The sequence below is a fragment of the Palaemon carinicauda genome, chromosome 18 (assembly GCF_036898095.1).
Source record: "Palaemon carinicauda isolate YSFRI2023 chromosome 18, ASM3689809v2, whole genome shotgun sequence".
NCBI lineage: Eukaryota > Metazoa > Arthropoda > Malacostraca > Decapoda > Palaemonidae > Palaemon > Palaemon carinicauda.
The window spans coordinates 60,338,835-60,355,772 of NC_090742.1; the positions used below are offsets into that span (position 1 = coordinate 60,338,835).

The 16,938-nt window shown below is 38.2% G+C and overlaps 1 protein-coding gene across 12 annotated transcripts in view; it reads left to right on the top strand.

Annotated features, from left to right (window-relative positions):
- Positions 1-16,938, top strand: part of Nhe3 (Na[+]/H[+] hydrogen exchanger 3) — a 90,488-nt gene that overhangs the window by 21,723 nt on the left and 51,827 nt on the right. For all 12 annotated transcript variants that reach the window (XR_011047214.1, XR_011047215.1, XR_011047212.1 and 9 more), the window contains exons 7-10: positions 6,305-6,543; positions 7,113-7,427; positions 9,172-9,325; positions 11,226-11,283. Coding sequence is in view for 5 of the 12 variants with exons in the window: in XM_068392405.1 (XP_068248506.1) it covers positions 6,305-6,543; positions 7,113-7,427; positions 9,172-9,325; positions 11,226-11,283 (766 nt within the window). In the remaining 7 variants the exon portion in view is untranslated. The remainder of the gene's footprint in view (positions 1-6,304; positions 6,544-7,112; positions 7,428-9,171; positions 9,326-11,225; positions 11,284-16,938) is intronic.

The following is a 16,938-nucleotide window of genomic DNA, read 5'->3' on the forward strand; positions in this document are numbered from 1 at the left end:
ATCCGTGTAATCACTATGTCCTATTGGTCTGATAAAGCCTAGTTCTCCAGATTGTTACCTATATCCGTGTAATCACTATGTCCTATTGGTCTGATAAAGCCTAGTTCTCCAGATTGTTAGCTATTTCCATGTAGTCACTATGTCCTATTGGTCTGATAAAGCCTAGTTCTCCAGATTGTTAACTATTTCCGTGTAGTCACTATGTCCTATTGGTCTGATAAAGCCTAGTTCTCCAGATTGTTAACTATTTCCATGTAGTCACTATGTCCTATTGGTCTGATAAAGCCTAGTTCTCCAGATTGTTAACTATTTCCATGTAGTCACTATGTCCTATTGGTCTGATAAAGCCTAGTTCTCCAGATTGTTACCTATATCCATGTAGTCACTATGTCCTATTTGTCTGATAAAGCCTAGTTCTCCAGATTGTTACCTATATCCGTGTAGTCACTATGTCCTATTTGTCTGATAAAGCCTAGTTCTCCAGATTGTTACCTATATCTGTGTAGTCACTATGTCCTATTGGTCTGATAAAGCCTAGTTCTCCAGATTGTTAACTATTTCAGTGTAGTCACTGTCCTATTGGTCTGATAAAGCCTAGTTCTCCAGATTGTTACCTATATCCGTGTAATCACTATGTCCTATTGGTCTGATAAAGCCTAGTTCTCCAGATTGTTACCTATATCCGTGTAATCACTATGTCCTATTGGTCTGATAAAGCCTAGTTCTCCAGATTGTTAGCTATTTCCATGTAGTCACTATGTCCTATTGGTCTGATAAAGCCTAGTTCTCCAGATTGTTACCTATATCCGTGTAGTCACTATGTCCTATTGGTCTGATAAAGCCTAGTTCTCCAGATTGTTACCTATATCCGTGTAGTCACTATGTCCTATTGGTCTGATAAAGCCTAGTTCTCCAGATTGTTACCTATATCCGTGTAATCACTATGTCCTATTGGTCTGATAAAGCCTAGTTCTCCAGATTGTTAGCTATTTCCATGTAGTCACTATGTCCTATTGGTCTGATAAAGCCTAGTTCTCCAGATTGTTACCTATATCCGTGTAGTCACTATGTCCTATTGGTCTGATAAAGCCTAGTTCTCCAGATTGTTACCTATATCCGTGTAATCACTATGTCCTATTGGTCTGATAAAGCCTAGTTCTCCAGATTGTTAGCTATTTCCATGTAGTCACTATGTCCTATTGGTCTGATAAAGCCTAGTTCTCCAGATTGTTAACTATTTCCGTGTAGTCACTTTGTCCTATTGGTCTGATAAAGCCTAGTTCTCCAGATTGTTACCTATATCCATGTAGTCACTATGTCCTATTTGTCTGATAAAGCCTAGTTCTCCAGATTGTTACCTATATCTGTGTAGTCACTATGTCCTATTTGTCTGATAAAGCCTAGTTCTCCAGATTGTTACCTATATCCGTGTAGTCACTATGTCTTATTGGTCTGATAAAGCCTAGTTCTCCAGATTGTTACCTATATCCATGTAGTCACTATGTCCTATTGGTCTGATAAAGCCTAGTTCTCCAGATTGTTACCTATATCCGTGTAGTCACTATGTCCTATTTGTCTGATAAAGCCTAGTTCTCCAGATTGTTACCTATATCCATGTAGTCACTATGTCCTATTTGTCTGATAAAGCCTAGTTCTCCAGATTGTTACCTATATCCGTGTAGTCACTATGTCTTATTGGTCTGATAAAGCCTAGTTCTCCAGATTGTTAACTATTTCCGTGTAGTCACTTTGTCCTATTGGTCTGATAAAGCCTAGTTCTCCAGATTGTTAGCTATTTCAGTGTAGTCACTATGTCCTATTGGTCTGATAAAGCCTAGTTCTCCAGATTGTTACCTATATCCGTGTAGTCACTATGTCCTATTTGTCTGATAAAGCCTAGTTCTCCAGATTGTTACCTATATCCGTGTAGTCACTATGTCTTATTGGTCTGATAAAGCCTAGTTCTCCAGATTGTTAACTATTTCCGTGTAGTCACTTTGTCCTATTGGTCTGATAAAGCCTAGTTCTCCAGATTGTTAGCTATTTCAGTGTAGTCACTATGTCCTATTGGTCTGATAAAGCCTAGTTCTCCAGATTGTTACCTATATCCGTGTAGTCACTATGTCTTATTGGTCTGATAAAGCCTAGTTCTCCAGATTGTTAACTATTTCCGTGTAGTCACTATGTCCTATTTGTCTGATAAAGCCTAGTTCTCCAGATTGTTACCTATATCCATGTAGTCACTATGTCCTATTTGTCTGATAAAGCCTAGTTCTCCAGATTGTTACCTATATCCGTGTAGTCACTATGTCCTATTTGTCTGATAAAGCCTAGTTCTCCAGATTGTTACCTATATCCATGTAGTCACTATGTCCTATTTGTCTGATAAAGCCTAGTTCTCCAGATTGTTACCTATATCCGTGTAGTCACTATGTCCTATTTGTCTGATAAAGCCTAGTTCTCCAGATTGTTACCTATATCCGTGTAGTCACTATGTCCTATTTGTCTGATAAAGCCTAGTTCTCCAGATTGTTACCTATATCCGTGTAGTCACTATGTCCTATTTGTCTGATAAAGCCTAGTTCTCCAGATTGTTACCTATATCCATGTAGTCACTATGTCCTATTTGTCTGATAAAGCCTAGTTCTCCAGATTGTTACCTATATCCGTGTAGTCACTATGTCTTATTGGTCTGATAAAGCCTAGTTCTCCAGATTGTTAACTATTTCCGTGTAGTCACTTTGTCCTATTGGTCTGATAAAGCCTAGTTCTCCAGATTGTTAGCTATTTCAGTGTAGTCACTATGTCCTATTGGTCTGATAAAGCCTAGTTCTCCAGATTGTTACCTATATCCGTGTAGTCACTATGTCCTATTTGTCTGATAAAGCCTAGTTCTCCAGATTGTTACCTATATCCGTGTAGTCACTATGTCTTATTGGTCTGATAAAGCCTAGTTCTCCAGATTGTTAACTATTTCCGTGTAGTCACTATGTCCTATTGGTCTGATAAAGCCTAGTTCTCCAGATTGTTAACTATTTCCGTGTAGTCACTATGTCCTATTGGTCTGATAAAGCCTAGTTCTCCAGATTGTTAACTATTTCCGTGTAGTCACTATGTCCTATTGGTCTGATAAAGCCTAGTTCTCCAGATTGTTAACTATATCCATGTAGTCACTATGTCCTATTTGTCTGATAAAGCCTAGTTCTCCAGATTGTTACCTATATCCGTGTAGTCACTATGTCCTATTTGTCTGATAAAGCCTAGTTCTCCAGATTGTTACCTATATCCGTGTAGTCACTATGTCCTATTGGTCTGATAAAGCCTAGTTCTCCGGATTGTTAACTATTTTAGTGTTTAAAGATTTCCTCTGGATTTCTGGATTTATAAGCGACTACTGCATAGATTATTCAGGGGAATTGTTTCTGGGTGATCATGATTCGCATTCTGTCTTTTGTTGGAGACAGTTATGTACTTTTCAGTCAGTCCTTGATATTCGAGGGTTCTATCTTTGCCGATTCTGTCATTCGTGATGCAGAGTCATTTTACCTATCAAATGAAAATTCACATATTTGCAGTTTCGCGAGAAGTACTCTTATGGCCCGACAATTTCAAACTGACCACACTCCTTTGCATTCGTCATCCATCGCACCGATTCCCTCTCTACATGGCACAACCCCCCCATCTCGCACCCACTTGGCCTCAGACTTGAATCATCTCTCCTCGCGTGTGCATCTACCTTAGATTATTTCGGGTGGTTTTACGTATTGGAAAATAAAAGACTGAAATGCTCTAACTTAGAGTTCCTAAGGTCTAAGACTTAATAGTCTTAAGATTAATAATGACCAGACCTGAGGTGGTAACAGGGTTATAAAAAAAAAAGTCAAGGATTTAAATGATACAGATGGCTTACAAAAATACACTTTATTACTTATATATGAATATGGATTATTACTTATATATGAATATGGATTATTTTCAAAGTATTCATTTGAAAGGATTCGTCATCAGTAAGTATGGTTGCTCAGTTTACTGAAACAATTGGGGACCTGGTCTGTTTAAGAAGTTTCTTCTGGTTCCAACTCAGATTATATATTTGGAAATTTTAATGAAAAAAGTTCCTTGTCTGGTTTTTTCCGTTGTCGAAAAGGATATAGTTTCTTCTATTGTTAGATAAGTTGAGAATGTTGAAGTTTATCAGTTCAGAAGTGGATGAGTCTTGAAGGGTCTGTTACTTGCTTAGAGTAATTAATTCCTCTGTGTCTTAAGATGAGGATTTTCCAACTTCATCTCGATCTATGAATGAATGTATGAATCAGATTTTTACAGTTAGGCAGACATGCGAGAAATATTTAGCAAAAGGTAAAGAGGTGTATGTTGCGTTTATGGATCTGAAGAAAGCATATGATAGAGTTGATAGGGAAGCAATGTGGAATGTGATGAGGTTATATGGAGTTGGTGGAAGGTTGTTGCAAGCAGTGAAAAGTTTCTACAAGGATAGTAAAGCATGTGTTAGAATAGGAAATGAAGTGAGCGATTGGTTTCCGGTGAGAGTGGGGCTGAGACAGGGATGTGTGATGTCGCCGTGGTTGTTTAAGTTGTATGTTATGGAGTGGTGAGAGAGGTGAATGCTCGAATGCTTGGACGAGGATTAAAACTGGTAGGCGAGAATGATCATGAATGGGAGGTAAATCAGTTGTTGTTTGCGGATGATTCTGTACTGGTAGCAGACACAGAAGAGAAACTTGATCGACTAGTGACAGAATTTGGAAGGGTGTGTGAGAGAAGGAAGTTGAGAGTTAATGTGGGTAAGAGTAAGGTTATGAGATGTACGAGAAGGAAAGGTGGTGCAAGGTTTAATGTCATGTTGAATGGAGAGTTACTTGAGGAGGTGGATCAGTTTAAGTACTCAGGGTCTGTTGTTGCAGCAAATGGTGGAGTGGAAGCAGATGTACGCCAGAGAGTCAATGAAGGTTGCAAAGTGTTGGGGGCAGTTAAGGGAGTAGTAAAAAATAGAGGGTTGGGCATGAATGTAAAGAGAGTTCTATATGAGAAAGTGATTGTACCAACTGTGATGTATGTATCAGAGTTGTGGGGAATGAAAGTGATGGAGAGACAGAAATTGAATGTGTTTGAGATGAAGTGTCTGAGGAGTATGGCTGGTGTATCTCGAGTAGATAGGGTTAGGAACGAAGTGGTGAGGGTGAGAACGGGTGTAAGAAATGAGTTAGCGGCTAGAGTGGATATGAATGTGTTGAGGTGGTTTGGCCATGTTGAGAGAATGGAAAATGGCTGTCTGCTAAAGAAGGTGATGAATGCAAGAGTAGATGGGAGAAGTACAAGAGGAAGGCCAAGGTTTGGGTGGATGGATGGTGTGAAGAAAGCTCTGGGTGATAGGAGGATAGATGTGAGAGAGGCAAGAGAGCGTGCTAGAAATAGGAATGAATGGCGAGCGATTGTGACGCAGTTCCGGTAGGCCCTGCTGCTTCCTACGGTGCCTTAGATGACCGCGGAGGTAGCAGCAGTAGGGGACTCAGAAGTATGAAGCTTCATCTGTGGTGGAAAATGTGGGAGGTTGGGCTGTGGCACCCTAGCAGTACCAGCTGAACTCGGTTGAGTCCCTTGTTAGGCTGGAGGAACGTAGAGAGTAGAGGTCCCCTTTTTTGTCTTGTTTCTTGTTGATGTCGGCTACCCCCCAAAATTGGGGGAAGTGCCTTGGTATATGGATGGATGGATGGATCTCGATCTTCTTTGGATCAGAATAGTTGATCTAGACACAATTCCAGCAATGAAGAACCAATTTCAACTGCTTAGCTAGTGACAATCTCAGGGGTTTATCCCTGGCATTTTCTTGGAAATGAAAATCTCTGATCTTTTCTCAGTTTGCAGTGATTCGTATAAGGATGGGGAACATTTTTAGATGTTTTACATCTGTCAGGGAAATGGATTTCTCAGGAGTCAACTCTGTATCAATTGTAAATTTTTTTTTTTGGTAATATTCAAGGTTCTGGCCTTCTAGGCTGTATATTCATTGGTGTATTACACAACAATTCTAGAATTTTGAATATGTCAAGTCTCTCTCTCTCTCTCTCTCTCTCTCTCTCTCTCTCTCTCTTTTTTGTGTGGAGAGGTTTGTTTATCATAACATGGTTGTTGCAGCAAAAGATACATTGGGATTTTGTCGGCGAGGTCTGGTCAATTGAATTTAGTAATAAGTCAAAACTTTGTGAGTAGAGAGAAAATTAGAAGAATAACATTGGATTTTCATGGATTTAAGGTATAAATATTTTGTATATTCATTTCACAGGGCAATAGAAGGCTATGGTAATAACAGCGGGGATTTTGAAACGTCGGCATTCTTCAAGGCCATCTGGGATTTTCTGGTCACCTTCAGCATGTCCTTCTTCATCGGGTCCTTCATGGGGTGCATCACGTCCGTGATGACCAAGTTTACTCGCCTAAAGGACTTCCCCAACTTGGAAACGTCGCTATTTTTCCTCATGTCATACTCGACATTCCTTATGGCTGAAGCTGCCGACTTGACGGGTTTGTATTTACATCAAATGTTCATTGTATTTTTTAACCCTTCTACCCCCAATGGACGTACTGGTATGTTTCAGAAAACTCATCCCTTAACCCCCATGGAGGTCTTGGTACGTCATTGCAAAAAGCTGCTATTTGCATTTTTTTTTTTTTTGCACGTTTTTGATAAATGTACGAGAAACTTCAGGCATTTCCAAAATAATGAGACCAACCTGACCTCTCTATGATGAAAATTGAGGCTGTCAGCGCGATCTAAAAAAAAAATTGCAAAACGTGCTTGAAAACGGAAAACACCGGGGGGTTAAGGGTGGGAAAGTTCCAAATAGCATTGGGGGGTAAAAGGGTTAAAACTACTGACTAATACTTCAAGGATTTATACAGTACAATTGTCATATGCAGCATACCCCTGTAAATTGTTTGACAAATTGGGTACATTTTGATAGAAGCATAGTTGCAAAATATATTTTATTATGAGATACGTCATTTTGAAATGTTTTTCATCTGGTCATCATTATGCAGGGAAATCTGTAGTGATGGACTGTCATTTATACATATACTTTTTATTTACACAGGCATTGTGGCAGTACTCTTCTGCGGTATATGTCAAGCACATTACACGTACAACAACTTGTCGGGGGAAAGTCAGTTGGCGACCAAAACGTTGTTCGACCTGTTTAACTTTCTCTCCGAAAACTTCATTTTCTCCTACATTGGTGTGTCAATGTTCACGTTTGACCATCACAAGTGGGACGTCAGCTTCATCTGCATTTCTTTCGTCGCCATTATCGTGGGTAGATTCTTGAATATCTACCCGCTCTCCTTCATCCTCAACATCGGTCGTCGTCCCAAAATCCCAATCAAGTTCATGAACATGTTGTTTTTCTCAGGTGAGATTTTTGTTTTAATTCTTATAGGAAGTGGATGCTTTTCCTCCTCCTCTGTTAGTCTATCAAGGTTTGGGCACTGCTTTCATATGTTAGGAAATTAAGTTCATATTTTAGGAAAATTTTTTAGTAAGTCGTTAGATACATAAAGCTGCTTTTAGTTATTGGAAGTGGAGTACTATAAATGATGAATGCTTCAATATAAATTTAATTTTTTCCATATAACTTTTTGTGGGCATTTAAGGCATACCATTTCCTTTAGAAAATGTCAATTGATATCTAATTTGTAAATGAGGAAAGTTTAGCCTTTGGTCTAAGATTACCTGATTTGGCAATGCCTGTAAACTGTGCTTGGAATACTCTGACTGCCTGTGTTAAAAGACTGATTTTCTTATCACTTTCGAGTCATTGGTAAACACTGTACAATAGTGTCTTAAATACAAACAAGTCATTAGTAAACTGCACAATAGTTTAATGAATACAAACGAGTCATTAGTAAACTGTACAATAGTTTTATACATACAAACAAATCATTAGTAAACTGCACGATAGTTTCATGAATACAAACGAGTCATTAGTAAACTGTACAATAGTTTCATGAATACAAACCATTGTAGCTTAATGGTTGCTCATACACATGAAAGGTTTTATGGTATGAAATCTCAATGTTCCTCTTAACTCTGGTAGTTGGACCAGTGGACTTGGTCATTGTATTTTACCTATGTAGGTAATTTGTTTAAATATATTCTGGTGGACTTATAACCATTTACTATTTATAAGTGATTTCTTTTTATGCGTCATACATATAATTTTCTTGCTTGAGGGTACACTCGAGCACACTATTCTCTTTGTTTTTTCTCTTCCTCTTTTTGTGTTTGTTTTTATAGTTTATATAGGAGATATTTATTTTAATGTTGTTATTCTTCTTAAAATATTCTATTTTCCATTTTTCCTTTCCCTGTTGGAGCCTCTGGGCTTATAGCATCCTGCTTTTCCAACTAGGGTTGTAGCTTAGCTAGTAATAATAATAATAATAATAATAATAATAGCTATGTGCTTTGGTTCATAATGTTGATCATATAGATTTAAGCAAGAAGATTCTGCTGTACTTGAAGTTTTATAAGAATTTTTCTTTGTGCAATTATCATATTCTTCCATCAGTTGCTCATGATACTGTCAGTTCAACACTTCAGTTACTTGCATTATTAACTGCTAATGTAGGAAATTTAAACATTTAGAAACATGATCCTAAATTATCCATCCATATACCAAGGCACTTCCCCCAATTTTGGGGGGTAGCCGACATCAACAAGAAACAAAACAAAAAAGGGGACCTCTACTCTCTACGTTCCTCCAGCCTAACCAGGGACTCAGCCGAGTTCAGCTGGTACTGCTAGGGTGCCACAGCCCATCCTAAATTATGTATGTGAAAAATGCATTGTTGTAAATCAGATGGGGCAAAGCTAATTGGAATAATGTTATTTAGATGAATATGCTTTCAACTTCAAACCAAAGCATAAAGGGCTGTGGCACCCTAGCAGTACCAGCTGAACTCGGTTGAGTCCCTGGTTAGGCTGGAGGAACGTAGAGAGTAGAGGTCCCCTTTTTTGTTTTGTTTCATTTGTTGATGTCGGCTACCCCCCAAAATTGGGGGAAGTGCCTTGGTATATGTATGTATAAAGTTAATCAAGGCAATGTTTTATTTGGGCAAAACAAAATTTATTTTTAATAACATTTTTACCCTTAGGTTTACGTGGCGCTATTGCATTTGCTCTAGCTATCCGTAACACCAGCAGTGACGCGCGGAAATCCATACTGACAACTACGTCGCTGATCGTCATTGTGACTGTTATACTTTGCGGCGGATTAACCACTCAAGTGTTATCGTGGCTTGGGATACCGTGAGTAGTACATATCTCGATCAGTTTATGCTTGATTAGCACTAGGTCATCATCGTCATCTCCTAGGACTATTGGTGCAAAGGGCCTTATTTAGATTTCGCCAGTCGTTCCTATCTTGAACTTTTAACCCTTTTACCCCCAGGCTATTTGGAAATTTCCAACCCTTAACCCCCAGGGGGTTATTTTATTCCCTGCACATTTTGCAGTATATTTTTTTTTAAATTGCTCTAACAGCCTTAATTTTTGTCATAGAGAGGTCAGGTTGGTCTCATTCTCTTGGAAAATGCCTGAATTTTTTCAAAAAATTATCAAAAATATGAAAAAAAAAATTGTATAGCATTTTTTTGCAAGGACGTACCGGTACGTCCATGGTGGTATAGGGATGGCTTTTGTGAAACGTACCAGTACGTCCTTTGGGGGTAAAAGGGTTAACAAATAGTTGGGTTTCATATGAAATAGATATCAGGTTATCACGAATGTCGTTTTGTTTACTGTATTAAATGATATATTGTTTTAATACAGTATTTCTTTATCGTATCTTTGTTATTTTCAGTTTAATTTGTGTTTGTATCTCCAAATATTTGCTAGTTGAGGACCTTCGGTACTTTTAGCCCTTTTACCTCCAAAGGACGTACTGGTACATTTCACAAAACTCCTCCCTTTACCCCCATGGACGTACCGGTACGTCCTTGCAAAAAAATGCTATTTACATTTTTTTTTGCATATTTTTGATAATTTTTTGAGAACCTTCATGCATTTTCCAAAAGAATGAGACCAACCTGACCTCTCTATGACGAAAATTAAGGCTGTTAGAGCAATTTAAAAAAAAATATACTGCAAAATGTGCTGGAAAAAGAAAATGCCTGGGGGTTAAGGGTTGGAAAGTTCCAAATAGCCTGGGGGTAAAAGAGTTAAAATAGCTTTTAGCTATTTTTACTTTTCATGCTTCTTTTGGTCTTCTCCAATCTAGTTGTCCAACTTCTCTCTTAACTTTTGATTGATTTAAAACAAATCATTTCCAGATTTTGGGAGAGAACAGTTAATGATAAGGATAGATAATTAAATGAGATTGCTTATTTAATAACCTATGCATCTGTAATATAGTTTATAGTTACTCATTTGTTTAATAACCTGTGCATCTGTAATATAGTTTATAGTTACTCATTTGTTCAATAAACTATACCTCTGTAATATAATTTATAGTTATTCATTTGATAGTATTTAGTTTCCATATTAATAAAAGGCTTAAATCAATACCAATACTATAGTCCATTTCTTTTAGCGAGTCATATTTGCACCGATTCGCAGCGGTGCCCTTTTAGATCGGAAAAGTTTCCTAATCGCTGATTGGTTGGACAAGATAATTCTAACCAATCAGCGACCAGGAAACTTTTCAGAGCTAAAAGGGCACCGTTGAGAGTTGGTGCAAACATGACTTGCTAAAAGAAATGGACTATAGTTGCTGATTTCATGAATTAATACTTACAGTATTGAAGAGATAATGTCACTTTTGTTGCACTAAAGTACTGTATTATTTTCTATATATATTCCGGTCTTATGGTTTTTAAACAGTATTGTTTAAAGTTATTTTCTGGGTCGACCTGTGGCGGCCGGTGGAAATGGAAGACAACCTGTGAATAGTGGATTTCACGCGCCTTTGCTTTATACACGACACCCAAAAGGTGCTCGCGCGAGGGCTGTAACCTCAGCATTCCATGCTTTTATCTTTCTCTGGCATAATTGGAAGGTTTTATCAGAAAAGATATATAAGAAGGACTCTTTTCACCGGGCGCCACAGGTCTCTCCCCAGAAATAGATTTTTCCTTCGTCAAAATCCCTTTTGACAACATGATACTTTATACAGTATTGTAGAGGACAATATTCTTACTATCTTTGGCAGTGTTGACGTAGAGGATGAGGAGACACGTCACCTGAACAACTTCCATCCGATGAGAAATGTGAGTTGAAATAATTTATTTCAAATGTTTTGTTTTCTCAGGAAACCTATTTTTATTTCTATTTGTCATAAAGTCAGCAATGCCCATCTGAATTAGTTTTTGTAGGGTAATACTGTATGTGGGTACCTGTAGGTGGTGGTTCTAGGACAAGTTCCTGTAGTAGTCTACAAGTATTACTAATTATGGTCTAACAACATTTGTCTCAGGGCTTGGCAGTTGGCTGAATTCCCTTATTTTGTTCTTTCACTAACTTTGGAATCACAAGGAGCTGAAATGAATGGTAAAGGTTTTCCGGTAGAATATTTAGATATTTTTCTTTCTGGTGGCCTTTGGAGATCTAAAGAAATTAAGTATACATTTTTTTTTTTATTCAGTCAGCAAACTTTAATGCTGAACAAGCTTTTGTAGTAGAGGAAAGTTTGACTTAATGTACGTGATGTTGCCGCTCTACGGAATCAAAAGCTTTCTCATAGTCTATAAATGCCATACATGTAGTTTGTCATACTGTGTTGGAAATCATTCAAGAGAAAGCATTGTCGTTGTTTGAGAACCTGAAAGAAAATAACTAGTTGGGAAAATTGTATAATTTGTAGTCAAAGCTGGTTTATGCAATTCAAAGAATAAAAAATTTATCAATCTATTAAGAAGCAAGGCGAAAGTGCATCAGCTGACGACAAGAAGCCGCCAATTTTCCTAAAGCATTGGCTAAGATCATCAGAGAAAATACGTTTCTTCTAAGCAGCATGTAGTGGTCTTCAGGGTTTAAGTACCTGTATTAAATATGTGTCCTAATCCTTGTATGAACTTGTGTGTTACACGTCAAGGTAAATGAACTCTATAATCATGAGAATTCCACTAAACCTGACAATTCAGCATGTTGTTGTAGCAAGATTGCATCTTGCTTGCGAGGGGAGTCAGTAGCCTTTGTGCGTTCATTTAGACAAGGCGCTCACCTGAGAGTGTCGGCTGTAGACAGTGTATTCACGAACCTTTTGTAATAAAGTGAAAGAAACCCATGTTCCGATGTCTCATTATTCGTTGACATGGGACATATGTCAATGGACTTTTCTTTGTTGAAATTGGAACGGATTCGTTTAAGCAAAGGCCCAAATTATAATTACTTAGATTTTTTTAGAGAAAAATCACTGCTTCAAAGCAATCTTGTCTAGTTCAAGAATACCCCAGGTGGTTGGTGACATCACAAGAGAATGGTATTCCAATACTGAATGTTCAAAATACCGTAAGCATTCTGTATAGTGGATAAAGGAAACCTTCCTATGGAATGAATCTATTAAAGTGTGAGAAATTTGCAAAGCAAGCTTAGAAGAAAATGTAAAGTCTGATATAGTTAATTATTCGGAATTATGAAGTACATTGTTGCCTATGCAAAGTAAATCTTGAAATAGTATCACGTGGCAGAGATGAGCAAAGCAGTAGAGTCGCACCTTTTCTCGAGTTATTCCTCATCCCCTAGTGATTGCTTATTATGATCTGCTCCAAATGGCATTTAAAACAAGTAGAATTTATTTCTTATCTAAATGGCGAAAACAAGAGCATGCATGTATAATGTAGCGTACTTAGTTGTTTTTAATACGTACCCATGCTCCTGCTGTGGCATGGTATATCGTTAACTTGGTCCTCTATATAACTACGGTTAATTAATGATCAGTCTGGTTGGGCATTAGTTATTCAAGTGACTTGCATATCATAGTGTAAGTAGCGCTAAAGTTTCTTTTAAGTACCCATTCAGCCCCGTCTGCAATGCTCTTTGAGATTAACTTATCATCCCTTTCCTGTGATCTCTTCCCGCTTAGCTGTTTAACTTACTTAACCACCTTACAAATGCTCTCCAGGCTTTCATATATCATAGGCAGTTACCTTTTTGCTTCAGGGAAATGAAGAGCACTGTAGTTTCCTTGGATAACTGGCTTGGGATGCCAATCAATTGGAGTTTTTAATGTTTCACTAATTCTAAAGAGCTGTTTTATTCTTACAGCTGAACCAGGAGCTAAGAGGCAAATATTCTCGTGTAGTTAAGGTTTTAAAAAATTGTCAAAAATGTTGTCATATTTTCCAAAGTATGTCAAAAGATAAAGGGTTTATTGGCGATGTAGTACAGTGTAGGTGAAGTTCTTGCCAAAAGTAGTGTTTGTCGTGTTCCATGGTATCATATAATCAAAATGCTTTTTTCCAATCTGTAGGTTTTACTGTCCCTTTTTTTTTAATCTGTCAGCAGTGGAGGAGTGGAATTTACTATTAATATGTTACTTTTCCTGTTAATTTGGTAATTACATTGTTGTCCAAACGACTAAGATGTGGAAGGTAAGAGTGCAGAGGATACCATTTACAGGATCTTCGATTTGCTGGATATTGCTATTTTCGTAGAATGTCCTCGACTTACAGACATTCAGAGAAGCAAACACAAATGTAACTGAAACCGTAAATCAGTTAAATTTTACTGAAATTATAAATCAGTCAAATTTAAGTGAAATCGTAAATCGGACAAATCTAACTGAAATCGTAAATCGGACAAATTTTACTGAAATCGTATATCAGTCATATTTAAGTGAAATCATAAATCAGACAAATTTTACTGAAATCGTAAGTCAGACAAATCTAACTGAAATCTTAAATCAGATAAATCTAACAAATCATAAATCAGTTAAATTTAAGTTAAATCATAAATCAGACAAATCTAACTGAAATCGTAAATCAGACAGATCTAACTGAAATCGTAAATCAAACAAATCTAACTGAAATCGTAAGTCAGAAAAATCTAACTGATATCGTAAATCAGACAAACCTAACAGAAATCGTAAATCAGACAAATCTAACTGAAATCGTAAATCTCAGATATTGTATCGAAAGATGATACTGTAATGAAATACCGTAATAGAACTATTATGTAATTTAATGCAGTAAGCAAGACACTTTTTGTAGTATAAAACGCGACTATTTGTTGACTTTTGCAGCCAAAAATCGTAGGCATGTGAATTAGGCAAAGCCTAACCTAGGCTCCAAATTTAACAAAATTCAACGTACAAAAACCTTCTTGGAAAAAAAAATTTGACTTACAGCTTCTTTGAACCTGTTAAGTTGAGTCAACTTTTGCAGCCAAAAATCGTCGGCGTGTGAATTAGGCAGAGCCTAACCTAGGCCCCAAATTTAACAAAATTCAACGTACAAAAACCTCCTTGGAAAAAAAATTTGACTTACAGCTTCTTTGAACCTGTTAAGTTGAGGATTTTCTGTACAGTATATCACTGCATGATTTTAAATTTGCTTGAATTGAAATTTTGTTTTTGTGATACCTAAAGGCTAGCTACAGCTCTAAATTGCCATTGTATTGTAATTAGGGTATGGGGAATATCTAGGGATTTATTAGAAATATTTTGCTGCTGTCAGCAGAATGGTGTTTATTCCTACACAAATACAATCCCTGATCCTTTAATAGTAGTATGCTTTCAGAAAAGCTGGATAAGGGTGTTAAAACTTTAACGAGGTGGCCCACTCGACAGGCCACTGACCCCCCCCCCCCCCTCCCTTTAGTTTTAGCTGGCGCAAACTTCAGATGGGCTTCTTGCCCCTTCAGAAACTTTAGACATATTTCCTGCACCTTCAGAAGTTTCAGACGCACTTCCTGCACCTTCAGAAGTTTCAGACGCACTTCCTGCACCTTTGGAAACTTTAGACGTAGTTCCTGCACCTTCGGAAACTTCAGACGTACTTCCTGCACCTTCGGAAACTTCAGATGCACTTTCTGTACCTTTGGAAACTTCAGAAGTACTTCCTGCACTTTTGTAAACTTCAGACATACTTTCTGGATCTTCGGAAACTTCAAACATACTTTTTCCACCTTGGGAAACTTCAGACATAGGTCCTGCATCTTGGAAAACTTCAGACGTAGTTCTTGCACCTTTGGAAATTTCATACATTTTTTTGTGCACCTTTGGAAACCTCAGACGTACTTCCTGCACCTTCGGAAACTGAGGACGTACTTTCTGCACCTTCGGAAACTTTAGACGTATTTCCTGCACCTTTGGAAACTGATGACGTACTTCCTGCACCTTCGGAAACTGAGGACGTACTTCCTGCACCTTTGGAAACTTTTAGACGTACTTCCTGCACCTTCGGAAAATGAGGACGTACTTTCTGCACCTTCGGAAACTTCAGACACACTTCCTGCACCTTCGGAAGCCTTGCATGTACTTCCTGCACTTTTGGAAACTTCAGACGTATTTCCTGGATCTTCGGAAACTTCAGACGTACTTCCTGGATCTTCGGAAACTTCAGACGTACTTCTTGCACCTTGGGAAACTTCAGACATATGTTCTGCATCTTGGGAAGCTTCAGACATAGTTCTTGCACCTTCGGAAACTTCATACGTTTTTTGTGCACCTTCGGAAACCTCAGACGTACTGTAGTTCCTGCACCATCGGAAACCTCAGACGTACTGTAGTTCCTGCACCATCGGAAACTTTAGACGTACACTAGTTCCTGCACCTTTGGAAATATTAGACATACTTTCTGCCCTTTCTGAAACTTTAAACGTAATTTTTGCCCTTTTGGAAACTTTCGACGTAGTTCCTGCACCTTTGGAAACTTTAGACGTACTTTGTGCACCTTCGTAAACTCCAGAGGTACTTTTTGCACCTTCAGAAATTTCAGATGGACTTCCTGCACCTTCAACTGGCTGTTTTAATCTTTTGCCTTTTCTTTTAGATACTGTAACCATATGAGAAGATCGTCGTTAGTAAGGAACATTTAGAAGAAGGACAAATTGTAGAGGTTTCCTGATAACTAGCTGTGTGAGAGATTTTTGTGCAAACTTTTCTAGATATGCATTCTTGTTTCTGTTAGACAGCATTCCTGTTTGCTTTTTATTCCCTCACTCCTGTGGCAGGGCAACGATGGCAACAACATAGTCCTAAGGAGGTTGGCAATCCTTAGACAATGATGTGCACCGTCGGAAGGAGGTTTTAATGCCGCTGTGCGGGAAGATGAAATGCCTATCTCTTCTTTGCTTCGGTGTTTTCCCTTTCCCAAAGAGGCAATAAGGGCAATGTACTGTCTCTTTGTGGAGTTCCTGGATTCCTACCTGGTAGATCCCTGCATGCTGGTTCTCCAGGAACAAGAACTTTACACACATGCCAGATTGCCGCGTGTGCATAATATTCTTTCACGCTCTGTATCTTACGAGTAGATCTTCTAAAGAGAAGTCCCCATTCCCCCAAATCAACGAGCACAGGGAATTCACGCGCATTCCGAGTCACATATGCAGTCTCTGTATACTGTCTTTAATCATACTGCCTTTCACACGTATGTGGGCAAGGTTTCTAGGTTTCTACCCCATGGCCTCAAACCATACTGCCTGTCATATCTATGCATGCAGGGTCTTCACACATACAGTTTCTGTCATTACAGCAATACGAGCAACCATACGCACAATCATCCCCAAAACGCTATCAAGTTTCTAGGACTCTGTCACCGTTCAAGCGGTCTAGTTATGACCAGTCATTACATAGTTAATCTTCTCGCTCAGCCGACCTATGAAAACACCTGTGACCAATCTCTTTCTGTTTATGTGTAGGAGGGATGTACTGGGAACATAGTTGCTTCACCCATCCGAATGATGAGAACATGCTTGACCAATCT